Source organism: Tiliqua scincoides, chromosome 9, assembly GCF_035046505.1.
Source record: "Tiliqua scincoides isolate rTilSci1 chromosome 9, rTilSci1.hap2, whole genome shotgun sequence".
Taxonomy (NCBI): domain Eukaryota; kingdom Metazoa; phylum Chordata; class Lepidosauria; order Squamata; family Scincidae; genus Tiliqua; species Tiliqua scincoides.
Window position 1 is genome coordinate 20,739,335 of NC_089829.1, and position 12,672 is coordinate 20,752,006.

At 46.7% G+C, this 12,672-nt stretch overlaps 2 protein-coding genes across 3 annotated transcripts in view; one reads left to right on the top strand and one right to left on the bottom strand.

The window, feature by feature from the left end:
- Window positions 1-4,081, bottom strand: part of CFDP1 (craniofacial development protein 1) — a 28,410-nt gene extending 24,329 nt beyond the window's left edge. The window contains exons 1-3 of the mRNA XM_066637068.1: window positions 3,969-4,081; window positions 1,273-1,378; window positions 128-356 (exon numbers count right to left, since the gene is read on the bottom strand). Of these exons, the coding sequence (XP_066493165.1) occupies window positions 128-356; window positions 1,273-1,378; window positions 3,969-4,026 (393 nt within the window). The 5' untranslated portion in view covers window positions 4,027-4,081. The remainder of the gene's footprint in view (window positions 1-127; window positions 357-1,272; window positions 1,379-3,968) is intronic.
- A 1,444-nt stretch (window positions 4,082-5,525) lies between these two features.
- Window positions 5,526-12,182, top strand: TMEM170A (transmembrane protein 170A). Of its 2 annotated transcripts, none has more exons than XM_066637150.1 (3): window positions 5,526-5,675; window positions 7,677-7,847; window positions 9,045-12,182. In XM_066637150.1, exons 1-3 carry the CDS (start codon window positions 5,528-5,530, stop codon window positions 9,173-9,175), a joined length of 450 nt encoding a protein of 149 aa, XP_066493247.1. In that variant the 5' UTR covers window positions 5,526-5,527; the 3' UTR covers window positions 9,176-12,182. The 2 variants fall into 2 exon arrangements, with proteins under 2 accessions (XP_066493247.1, XP_066493248.1); XM_066637151.1 differs by lacking the exon at window positions 5,526-5,675 and adding an exon at window positions 6,019-6,089.
- Window positions 12,183-12,672: the final 490 nt, after the last annotated feature.

The window sequence follows — 12,672 nt, forward strand, 5'->3', positions numbered from 1 at the left end:
TGAATCCAGAAGCTGGGTAGCCTAAAGAGCCTGCAGAGGCTATTCAGGAGGCTTATTGGGACAGACACAGAGTGCTCTTTTTGTAGGTTGTCCACACAGTGATGCCTAGACTCCGTTTTTCCCTTACCTTGGCTTTCTGCTTGCTGCTTGCCTGTTCTGTTGCAGGGGCTTTCGGTTTCTGGCCCACATCACTGAGGAAGCTGGCCCACAGGGCATCCTCTTTTTCTTTTTCCTTGTTTTCGTTTAGGTGTGTGCGGCTTTCTCCTGACTTGCCACCCTCACTGTCGCTGCTGTTATCTTTTGATGCTTCTCCTGTACTGGGTTCTAACAAGAGGCCACGGGCTTTCTTCCTCTTCCTAAGGACAAACGTCACCAAAACCCATCCACACATTAGCAAACAAGTTCCCACCATTGCCTAAAAAAATGCATCAGCAACACTGATTTTTCTAATGTCCAGACACTGTAAAGTTGAATCCTGAGCTATAAAAGCCCAGTCCTGAAGCCAACAGCTCTGCTGGGTGCAGCAGTGTCAAAATGGCTACCGTTGTACCCAGCAGCACCACCAAGACCACAGGGGAGCTCCTTGGGGGAAGGGGATGAAAGTCCCCGAGTAAGGATGCAGGGGCCGCAATGGGTCTCCTCCTGTCTGTGCCAAGTATTTTGTCGGCGCAGACTGAAGGAACTCCATGTCGGGTTTTTCAGCCTTCCTCTCTGGTTCCTCCCACCCCAGAACAGCTTCCCTACTGCCCAGAAACCCCACACTGCTGCCTGGCAGTGCACCTTACTATGGGCACTCATCTGGTTTCCAATGGTGTAGGCCCAGCGCTGGCACTCCTTCCTCTCCAGGTGCTACAAACATGCTTTACAGAACATTTATGGCACTCAGCACCAGCACGGGGAAGCCACAGGATTGGGCTTAAGCCTTTTAGATGAGGGATTGACAGTTTGCAAGTATCCCATGGACCAGTGTAACTCCTACAGTGACACAGCTACTGCTACAACCCTACTAACTTGCCAATATCAGCCCCCATCACGGCAGCAACTAGACTCTCAAATGCAGCCAAAATTAAGTATCTCTAGCCTTCTGACAGTTCTTGATCTGCTCCTTGCCTTTCCTACAATAGGAATCTACTCATGTGCTACCAGCATTTTCAAGAGATCTGCTGTCATGTTCCAAAATACAATCTTGGCATTAGCTATTGCATCATAAGCAGCCACTTCTGACCACCTGCTCGCTCACGTTCACAGACACCAAGAGATGCCAGGGCTTACCGGCACACAATGCCCTTCTTGTGTTTTTCTCCGTGCAACTGCTTCTCTTCCTCCACTTCATCCTCCTTCACCAATTCACTGACGTCATCTTCACTGTAGTCTTCACCTGTTTCAACACAGCTTCGGTTACCCCCAAATTTGCCTTACTAATCAAGGGAGCTGCGTGGGGAATTAATAATCAAAGTTTCCCTCAGAAAGAACACAGGAAAGCCAGCCCTGCCTCTCCCCAGGAAAAAAGTAGGTAAAGCAAAGAATTAATTAAATTCTATGACTAATTCTATGACTAAACACAGACTAATTAAATGCTAAGAAGTACCTCCTTCAATTCATCCTTACTCTTTCACCAGTCAATTTCAATGGATGACCTCTGCTAGTAGTATTGTAAGAGAGAAGGAAAATAATTTCTCCCTGCACACCATGTATAATTTTATCTCAGTCATGCCCTCCCTTGCTTTTTCTTCAAGCTATAAAGGCTCAAATGTTGTAGCCTTTCCTCATAAAGGAAGTGCACCAGCCCTACAATCATTCTGGTTATCACTTTTGCACCCATTGCCAGCTCTACAACATCCTTCTTGAGGCATGGCTACTGTGCACAGGATCCTCCAGGTGGCCCCATCATAAATTTGCATAAGATCATCATAACATTATGAGCTTGGCAGTCTGATCTTTCGCATGTCTACTCAGAACTGTCGTATGCACTTGTGCTCATGTATAAAAACAATGTATGCCTTAAAATTAACCCAGAAAATCTGGATCGACTTACATACAAGTCAATGCTGTAAGATTTACCCTCTACTAAACTCTTCTAAGAACAGCTGCTGGGGGAAGTCTGGGTTGAGAATCAGGACATGTGAGGGAAAAAGAAAAAAAAAAGGAGCTATTTTTACCTTGTTCTGAAGCAGCACAGAACCTGAGCTATTCTCCAAACAGGAAGTTGAAGGAGTATATGGGAGTTGTATTACTAGTATGGCATTTTCATGCACCCATAGGCATGCATATATCTTTATGCATATCTTATCCTCAACTTATCCATAGGTCATAGCAAATTTTATGATTTTTTACTTAAATGTTAAATTCATCAATGAGAGTGACTTATACATATGTATACAAGTCTGCAAGAACCACTATCTGAAGGGGCTTACTTACACTCAGTAAGGGCCAATCCTATCCAATTTTCCAGTGCGGGTGTAGTTGTGCCAGTGGGGTGTGCGCTGCATCCTGTGGTGGAGGAGCAGTCACTGGGACCTTCTCAAGGTATAGTAATGTGTTCCCTTACCATGAGCTTGCATTGTGGCTACACCGGAGTTGGAAAGTTGGATAGGATTTGGCCCTAAGTCTCCCACCTTCTTCCATATAACCTGGCTCCTCTTCTCAGGTCATCAGAGGCCTTTTACGGGTGCTGCCACCTATGGAGGAGAGTGGGGTGGTGGCAAGGAATAGGGCCTTCTCCATAGGGGCACCAACACTATAGAATTCCCTCCCTCCTAGTCTATGAACTGCTCCCTGCTTAGAGGCTGCCTGGTGGGGGTTAAAGTCATTTCTTTTTCCTCCTGCCCTTCTGAGGCTTTGGTTTTTTAATACAGCAGTGGTTCTCACACATTAAGCATCAGGACCCACTTTTTAAAATGAGAATTCGTCAGGACCCACCAGAACTGATGCCATGATTGGAAGTGACATCAGCAAGCAGGAAAATTTTTAACAATCCAAGGCTGCAATCCTACCCATACTTACCCAGGAGTAAGTCCCATTGACTAGCATTGTTCAAAGAATATACATAGCAGCTTGTTAAAAATCCAGGTCTGTTACATTTCCCCAAGTGCAGTCACATACCATGATAGCATCAAGTCTAATGCATTAAAAGTAAAATACTGAAATGAATGGGGACCCACCTGAAATTGGCTCATGACCCACCGAGTGGGTCCTGATCCACAGTTTGAGATACAGTTTGTCTAAACACAGTATTTAAAGTTTTTAAGTATTAATTTTATAGGCTTGTTCCTTTTATAGGCTGGTTCTTCAACTTGTGCTCCTGGCTAATTAGGTTTTTTAGATTATATATGTTGTTGTTGTACAACTATTATATATTATAATTATTATTTTAAAGGGACTGCCAATATTTATATTGCATTTTATGTTTTTATTTTTTGTAAGCTGCTTTGAATGCCCATTTGGGAGATAAAGCAGGACACACACACACAAGTGTGCATAGCATTGCGACTTTATTTTCCACCCTTCTCCTAATGATCCCTAGCATGACATTTGCCTTCTTCACAGCAGCAGCAAAAGCATGCTGGTGTTGACACTGTCATGGCTTAGGGGAAAAGAACAAAAGCACAGCTCCAACCACTAGGCGGCACTGCCTCTCCCTCTGGAGCTTGGAGCTTAGGCTGCTGCCTGTCCCTTGGGGGTGGGAAGGGGGAGGGGCATGGAATGCCAGCAAGAAAGGATAAGTGGGCGTGGTCAAATGATGGTTGGTGGCCACGCCCCATATGTGGCCACGCCCATCCGCCTCGAGGCCGCGCCCAACTACCTTTGCAACGCTCAACGGACAAGATCACAGTCACGTGACAACGGCACCCCGTAGCCCGGATGTAATGGCCGCTCCGAGCACGAGCCGAGGGCGCGCTCCCGTCCGGCTCCTCCCTCCCCCCTCAACTCCCTCCGCTTCTCTCCCGGGGTGAAGCGGAGAGCCCCACCTGAGGAGGGCAGGTAGTCCTCATCCTCCGCCGACGAGTAGTCCTCCGAGTCCGACATGGTTCCTAGGCGCGCCTCGGTCCACGCTCAGCACCTCCTCAACAGAGAACCGGAAGTTACCACCAGGACCATAGAGAGCAAGGCGTCTCTTGAGCAAGAGCGTCCACCAAACTAACCCCCCCCTTTAAACTTGAACACAGAGATAAAAAGCACAAGAGTAACCTACCCACAATCTACTTTGGGGAGTTCTCGAGTTCACATTTACTCCATTTAAAGGATATATTTACAGTGTTTCCACTTCATCAAGGCAGGACTTGCATTTTTAGGCACACAAGCCTGCCACTCTCCTGTGTCACTAGAGCCCAATGCTATGCATGTCTACTCCGAAGTAATTCCCATTATGAACAATGGAGCTTACTCCATACTTACTCCAGGTAAGTATGGGTAAGATTGCAGCCTCAGAGCCCAAGCTAGGCATGTCTACTTCTATTCCAGTCAATGGGGCTTACTCCCAGGTAAGTATGGGTAGGACTGCAACCTCAGAGCCTATGCATGTCTACTCAGAAGTAAGTCCCATTATAGTCAATGAGTCTTACTCCCAAGTAAGTGTAGATAGGATTGCAGCTTAAGCTGCCTTGTTTGGCATTGTCTGCATGGACAAGCAGCTTCTTTCCAGACTTTCAGGCTAAGGTCTTTCCTTGCCCTACATGGAAGTGCCAGAGATTGAACCAAGAACGTTCTGCAAAAAAAGAAAAGAAAAGTGCTTTGCTACTACCATGCGGTGGGTGGGTGCACTTGGTGGTCACCACCTTCCTCTGAGTCGCAGTTTTGGTCCACCTGGCTTCGCACTGTCAGCATCTCTGAAAGGTCTTTCCCGATGCTTTAGCTGCAGTGGTTGAGGTTTGAACCTCCGAAAAGCAGGCAGCTGCTCCGTTGCTGAGCTGTGGGAACTCTAGAGGAACACAGGCAGTTGCCTTGGGCTGAAGACCTGCCCGCCATCGGCTCTCAGGGTTTTCTTTCCCTCTGCCCTCCCTGGACATACCAGGACCAAATCTGCACCTGCTGCTGGCAAGACAGAACCTGTGCCACTGAGCTACCCAAAGTGTAGTCCACAGGCACAGCTGCTGCGGAGATGGACGGGCAGTCATAACCTTCAAGTACTACGCAGGGCTCTATGTTGTTGTTGACAAGCAGTGATGTTTGAAAATGGTGTTGCCTTGCCTGACTCAGAAGTAAGCCCATTGTGTTCAGCAAGGCTGTAAGTCTGCCTTGCCTGACTCAGAAGTAAGCCCATTGTGTTCAGGAGGACTGTAAGTAAGCCCATTGTGTTCAGCAAGGCTGTAGGTCTGACTAACTCAACGGAAACACCTACTGGTGTGTCTTTTGGGAGGCTGGTGCGATCCCAACGTTGCCCAAAAGTAGAGGCTGAGGGTCACTCTGGGCTTCTTCGTACCTCTACAGACAGAGATTTCACCATAATGCAGAACCCGCCCGCCAGATAGAGCGGCGCGCTTGTGTTCGGCCGGAGCGGCCGCTCTGGGCGCGGCGTTGCGGCCCCTCCATGGTGTTGACGGAAGCGGGCGGCGGCATGGAGGCCCCCTCTGCGGCCGGGGGGCTCCTGCAGCAGATCCTCAGCCTCCGCCTCGTGCCGCGGAGCAACGCCACGGGGGACCCCTGCCGCGACGCCACTGCGCTCTGCCACTTCCCGGGTAGGCCTGGCCGGAGCAGAGGGAGGACCCCGCCCGTGGCTTGGGAGGGCAGCACTGCCTGGCAGCAGCAGCAGCAGCACTCTGTGGCTCCTCAGGCCTCCCCCCCACAGTGTTCTTAATCTGTGGAACTCCTTGCCACCGGACAGCAGGGATAGGGTCTTAGACTGTGACCCTAGGCTGTGGAACTCCTTGCCACAGGACAACAGGGATAGGGTCTTAGCATGTGACCCTAGGCTGTGGAACTCCTTGCCGCAGGACGGTGGTGATAGAATATTCTTACAGGCTGTGGAGCTTCTTGCCAGCGGATAGTGGTGATGGCATCTGGTCTGGATGCCTTTAAAAGGGGATCAGACAGATTTCTGGAGAAAAAGTCCATCATGGGCTACAAGCCATGATGCCCATATACATATGGACGTAGGTGATCTCAGAATGCCAGATGCAATAGAGGGCACCAGGATTCAAATCTTCTGTTGTCTAGTGGGCCATTGTGAGATACTGAAGCTGGATTAGATGGGCCCTGGGCCTGATCCAGCGTGGCTGTTCAGAGTGCTTTTGGGTGGGATGGAGCAGTGTTTCTCAAACTGTGTGCCGGGACCCACTAGGTGGGTCGTGAGCTAATTTCAGGCGGGTCCCCATTCATTGCAATATTTTGTTTTTAATCTATTAGACTTGATGCTGCCATAGTACGAGACTGCATTTGGGGAAATGTTATAGATTAGTAATTTTAACAAGCTACTATGTATATTCTTTGAACAATGATAGTAAATGAGACTTACTCCTGGGTAAGTGTGGATAGGATTGCAGCCTAGGATTGTTAAAAAATTTCCTGCTTGATGATGTTACTTCTGGTCATGACACCACTTCTGGTGGGTCTTGACAGATTCTCATTCTAAAAAGTGGGTCTTGGTGCTAAGTATATGAGAACCACTGGGATAAAGGGAAGTTCTTTTTCCATCTCACACAATACCAGAACCAGGGGACATCCATTACAATTGGCTGGTAGAGGAGATGGAACAGAGAAAAGGAAATATTTCTTTACCCAGCATATAATTAAACTGTAGAGCTTCTTGCCACAGATGTGGTCATAGCACCTGGCCTTTTAAAACGGGATTGGCCAGAATTATGGAGGAAAAGTCCATCACAGGTGACAAACCATGGTTACTACATACAGATCTGTTTTTTAGAGGTAGCCTGACTGAACAGCTGGTGCAATTGAGTGGCAATAGGACAGAGGAATTTTCTTGTCTTGTGTGCTTCCTGAGGCATCTGGTGGACCACTGTGAGATGCAGGAAGCTGGCTTGGTGGGTCTTTGGCCTGATCCAGCTGGGCTCATCTTGTTCAAGACAGTTATGTGCTACCTCCAGACTTGGGGCAGTATGCCTCTGAATGTTTGTTGCAGGGGATCTGTGGTAAGAAAGAGGTCTGCCTTTCACTCCTGCAAGCAGACTTTCTGGGGCAGCTGGTGGGCCACTGTTGGAAACAGGATGCTAAACTAGAGGGGCGCGGGGCATGATTCAGCTAGGCCTTTCTTTGCATGCCCTTTGGAGCAGGGGCCTAAGAACAACCACAAATGAAAGGAAGGGAAATGGTAAGCTTTTAATGGGGGGAGGTTGGCAAAATTTGACTTTATAGATGGATAAGATTCAGTTTGTTCTCAAGATCTAAAAAATTAGATATTATTTATTTTAATGTTTTAATTAGATATTTAGCCACAGTCTCATAATGCCTTTGTTAGGACCAGTCAAATAAATGCAAAATATGAAGGAAGAGTTCGAGTTCTCCAAAGTTCTTTATTAGGTGGGATGTAAAGTGAAGCTAAAAGAAGAGGGAGAGGTGGTGTCAAACCCCCCAAACCTGCAGTTTGTAATAGTCCAGAAATGGAGTACAGGAGGAATTAAGCAGACTCAATGTGATTAGCCTCATAAGGATCTCAGTTTGCCCCTTGGGCATCACCTTCGCCCAGGAATCCTTTCTCAGCCTCCTTTCCTCTTGCATGGCAGAGATGTGGTATGGCGTCTTCCTGTGGGCACTGGTGTCGTCCCTCTTTTTTCACATCCCCGCGGGGCTGCTGGCACTCTTCACCCTTCGGCGGCACAGATACGGCAAGTTCATGTCGGTGAGCATTCTGTTGATGGGCGTCGTGGGACCAATGGCTGCTGGAATATTAACAAGTAGGTTGGCTGTTCTACTTCAGGGGTGGCCAACTTTTCAACTTTTCAACCTTTCAACTTTAGGGCTCCTGGACCTTTAACAATTGCGTAGAAGAGGGAATTTTAGCAGGTGTATCTTGTTATCTGTGAGATGTCAAGCTGCACCTGCTGAAGTTTCCTCCTCTACACAATTGTTAAAGGTCCAGGAGCCCTAAAGTTGAAAGGTTGGCCACTCCAGTCTGCTAGGCCAGCTGATGTGGTCATGGGGAGTTTTTACTCATCACATCTCCAGTAATGCTATACAAGCATTGGCCTGGCCCTGACATCCAGCAGTGGGTGCAAATGAACAGTCTGTGGCAATCCTGGGGTTCCCAATCCTGCAGTTATCTTCAGTGTATGTGTTGAATGTGTATTGCCAGGGAGGGGAGGTAAATTTTCAAAGGAAAAGCTGCAAGTTACTGACCCTGCTAAGCCCTGGAAGACAGTGTTTGACCTTGGGCCAGTGCTCCTCTTTGTTTTTAATCTCATAATAATAATTAAAATATTTAGTCCATACATCAGGCTTTCCAAGTTTGCAGTGTGCCTCACGTATGTTATCTCAATGATATCTTTGCAATGACTCTATAAGGTGTGTAAGTGTTATTGTCCCCATACTGCAGCTAAGGAAGACTGAGGCTGAAAAAGGAGTAGGTTGCCTAAGGCTATTTAATAAGTTCATGGGAGACACAAGATTCGAACCAGGGACAGTCCTGATTTGCTGCTCAGCCCCTTACAGCCCAATCCTAGGCATGTACAGTATACTCAGAAGTAAATCACATTGAGTTCAGTGGGGCTTACTTCTAGGAAAGTATGCATAGGATTGCAGCTGTAGCCACTGTGCTACACTAACTCTGATATACCTTCCTGGAAACTATGCATACTATCCTAAGCTCTTGGGACGGGACGGGACGGGACGGGACGGGACGGGACGGGACGGGACGGGACGGGACGGGACGGGACGGGACGGGACGGGACGGGAAGCCTGGATAAAAATGTAAGAAATAAAGGAAAAGTCAAAGCTGAATGAACTCTTGGTCTGACCCAGCATAGATACTTAAATTTGGCTAAAACCAACAGAGAAGTCTGTAAAAGCTGCTCCTTTCTTTTCTTCAGTATTGTCTGTTATCCTGTGAGAACTGGGAGGCAATGGGTGACTGTAAGCTTTTTCTCCCTGTACAGGTGCTGCAATTGCTGGTGTTTATCGAGCTGCCGGGAAGGAAATGATCCCCTTTGTAGCCCTGACTTTTGGAGTGGGTCAGACCTTCTGTGTAGTGGTGATTTCCTTCATGCGGGTTTTAGCCACTCTTTAGCCTTGTCTTGGGAATCAGAGGGCAATCTGAACAGAGCACTGTCATGCAAGGGGCAAAGAGTGCAACAGACTTGCCAGGAAGTCCATTGCGAATGGGAGCCTCCCAAGTGTTTTGCTGTGCTTTTGCTATTCATTTCACCAAAGGTTGCGGAGGCGAGCACCCCACTGGACATGGCCAAAGCAGAGTTCCTCTCATGGCTGTCTATTCCTGTTTGGAGTGGCCATCTTTTATCTTTGGTTAGGCTGTGGAGGATCAGGAGGGGGAAGGAGAGCCCTCCAACACACACAATTTCTGCATTCCAGATCATGTTTCTAGCTCCAAAGAGGTTGTTTTCTAGCTAGGTGTGAGGCAGCCTTGCAAAATCTCTAGATTGACTCTTTGCTGGGCAACCATTTTGGAAGAGGGGTGTGTGTTTAAATATTTCTGGAGCACAGCCACCTGGCTTGGGGGCTTTTTCACATCCAGCTCTGCTGCAGAACAAGCTGTCCATTTCCTTTCAACCTGGCTAGAATTGGAGCCAATTACCTATTTATATTTTGTAAAAAATTTTGTAACCTTAAGTGCCAAGTTTATGGGGGAATTGTGGGGAGGGGGGAATTAACTGAACAAATGTGATGATGAGGTTTTCTTATAATCACTGCAAAATATCCGGACAGGACCCAGGGCGGTTCCATTGAAGACTCTTTTCTACTGAATCTGTTTTCCTCAAGGGAGATGCACCTTAACAAAAACCCTTTCATAGGGAAGAATGTGAAGCGGATGCGGTCAGAGACACTCCAAGCCACTGCTTCTGGGCAAAAGACGTTTGGGGTGTCAGTTAGAGCTGTGTTTAGACATCAGCAAAGTCCAAGATGAGCAAAAGGTTTTATGTTGCTACCTCAGAAACATGTGATGGGTTTGACATGCAATTGAGTGGGTGGGTGGGTGGTGCTGTACCCCTCGCTCACAAGGCAAGCAGTGGCTGTATGCAATTTAGAAAATACAACAGGAATTGGTTCCAGAAACCTGGGGCACTCTCTTATTCATAAGGAATGGTATTGTGTCATAGAAGTCACACAATAATCCCTCATTAGGTTCTGCAGATTTCCTGTGAAATATTTCTAACGCTTTTTTTTACATGAGGAATGTTGTGATAATCTGTAATCTTAGTATCATGTGTTTATGAAGAAAATGTGAGACCAGTCTCTTTTGTTTTAAAAGTGTTATGCTGTTGCTCTAATTATTTTGCAAACAGCAACTTTATCTGCAAGTTGGGCATTCTGCTGGATTGCTTTTTTGGACATCACAAGTGCCTGGGCAACTTGCCCTCTTCCTGTGAACAGTTCTACAAACCTTTGCCCTCCCGTGAAAATTCCTGACCAGCTGCTATCTGGGAATTTGACAGTGCTTCCCCCAGAGGTTGGACAGCTGTGGAGTGGGGGGGGGGGAGGAGAAATTCAGGCGCTTACTAGCGAATAATGGAAGCCTCCTGACTGTTGATGAAAAAGCTGGTGTAAACTCACTCTTTAAGAGGCCATTGTTGAGTGAGTTAACATGTGTGGGGGGGGATATGAAACTGCAGAGTTTTGGAGCTGCTTAAGAACCTCTCTGTGTGTCAAAATCTAGAAGCCTTTGTTGTCTCTCAGGGAGGCTTTCAGCAAACATCTCTCACAGGTGTTTGGAGGCAAAGCTTTCCTAATCAAATTTGCTATTCCTACACATACTTGGTGGGGAACAGATTCCATTGAACTCAGTGGGACTTACTTTTGAGTAGACATGCCTCAGATTAGGCTGTGAATCTGCTCTAAACAATTGTGAGCTACAAGGCTTTTCTTGAAAAAATGCAATTGCCACTTACCTAAATCTACCTTTATCTACAGTTCCCACTTCTTGCTTCCCCTCTTCAGCTCCAGGTGCACTGCTAGGATTGAGCTGTTGTCCTTGCCACCATCTCCAAGCGTAAAATGTTGTGAATTGCATAGGCTTAGCCTTAAACTGTAAGGCTGCTAGCAACAGAACCTCATGGGAGAACAAGGCTGTCCTTGGATTGTCTGTCACTATCAAGTATTTTAATCATTTGGGTAATCTGATCTCACCTGTGATGTTTCTAGCCACTCAATTGTGGCTTTCCATGCCTTAGGACTGGTTGAGCACTTCAGTAAGTTGTCGCTTTTACCTTACCCCTTGACCTCAGAAGATGTTGGTGTCTTAGCCTTGTCTTTTTTCCTTGGCTGTCTCTTTAATTTGGTTCTACTTGAGTTTGTATCTCTTTACTGACCCAGTTGTCAAAAACTATTCTTATTACATTAAAATACTTTTTTCTCTTTTCTTTACTCATAAATATTCTAACTGCAACTTGGACAGGTAATAAAGGGTGTTCCCCATCAGCTATAACTTGTCACTAAAAACACTATAATTGCCATGGTAGGAAGACTTGGTGAAGTTCTACCTCTGGGAGCAGATGCAGGAGAGAGGTCTGCTTTTCTCTCCGGCTTGTGGGTCATTGTGGGAAACTGGGCGTTAAACGAGATGGGCCTTTGGCTTCATCCAGTAGGGCTGCTCTTGCATTCTTATGGGGTTTGGCCAAGCACCCTGGATTCCCCTTTTTACCAATCCAATGAAACAGAAGGACAGATATATTCTGTGACTAGAATGCCTACCAAATGCTGACGTGGGTCTGTTGGATCATAATTATGCATTAATGCCCCAAAGGGTAACTTATGTGAATTTATCAATGCTTTCTCCTGTTATTTTGAACCTCATCTAAATGTGGAACAGCAGTGATCAGCCAGGCACCCTTCTCTCTGCAGCAAGCTCTTCCCAAGAGCCACTGCTGTGAAACGGGGAGCCCTCTTGCTGCATCAGGGCCATCTCCGAAGCTTTATTTTCCATTTTACTGCGATCGGTGTGAACAAATATTTGTACGGCAGGAAGAACAGTACTGCTAATATCTGTTTTTATTTTTCTACTGACATTTTCTGATTACAGTAGTATTTTAACTAATAAAATCCGTACTGATTCCTGTGAATTGGACTAGTGTCTCTTTTTTGCAGTTTGGTGGTGGTCATTAATGGGGACAGGGTAGTTGCCAATTCAGAAGAGAAGGTGGAAGGTGAATATGTGTAGAAATAACCACTGGAAAGTGATTCATGTTGGCCTAGCAAACAGTTGCAGGGAACATGTTATAGAGCCTGAAAGCATTTATTTCAGTGTTTTTGCTTATCCTCAGTATACAGGCACCTCTTAGTTTACATAGGCTTTACGTTCTTGGAAATCTGCGTGTGTAACAAGTGCGTAAATTAAAATTATTTTCCCCATAGGAAACAATGTAAATGGCATAGGATTAGGGCAGCGGTTCCCAAACTTACTGCTTTGTGACGCCCTCAGAACCCGAAAGTGAATGGCGTTGTCATATGGTGGCATTGCTGAGCTCTGAGGCCTAAACAGTGGTAAGAAGGTCAAGGGGAGCAGATTTTCCAGAGGGTGGTTTTCGCTCACTGCAGTTCTGCCTGCTGCAC

Coding starts and splice junctions, on each gene's coding strand:
- TMEM170A (XM_066637150.1), top strand. CDS start 5,528: ATGGTGTTGACGGAAGCGGGCGGCGGCATGGAGGCCCCCTCTGCGGCC. Junction 5,676..7,676: donor TGCGCTCTGCCACTTCCCGG/GTAGGCCTGGCC, acceptor CTTGCATGGCAG/AGATGTGGTATGGCGTCTTC. Junction 7,848..9,044: donor GGCTGCTGGAATATTAACAA/GTAGGTTGGCTG, acceptor CTCCCTGTACAG/GTGCTGCAATTGCTGGTGTT.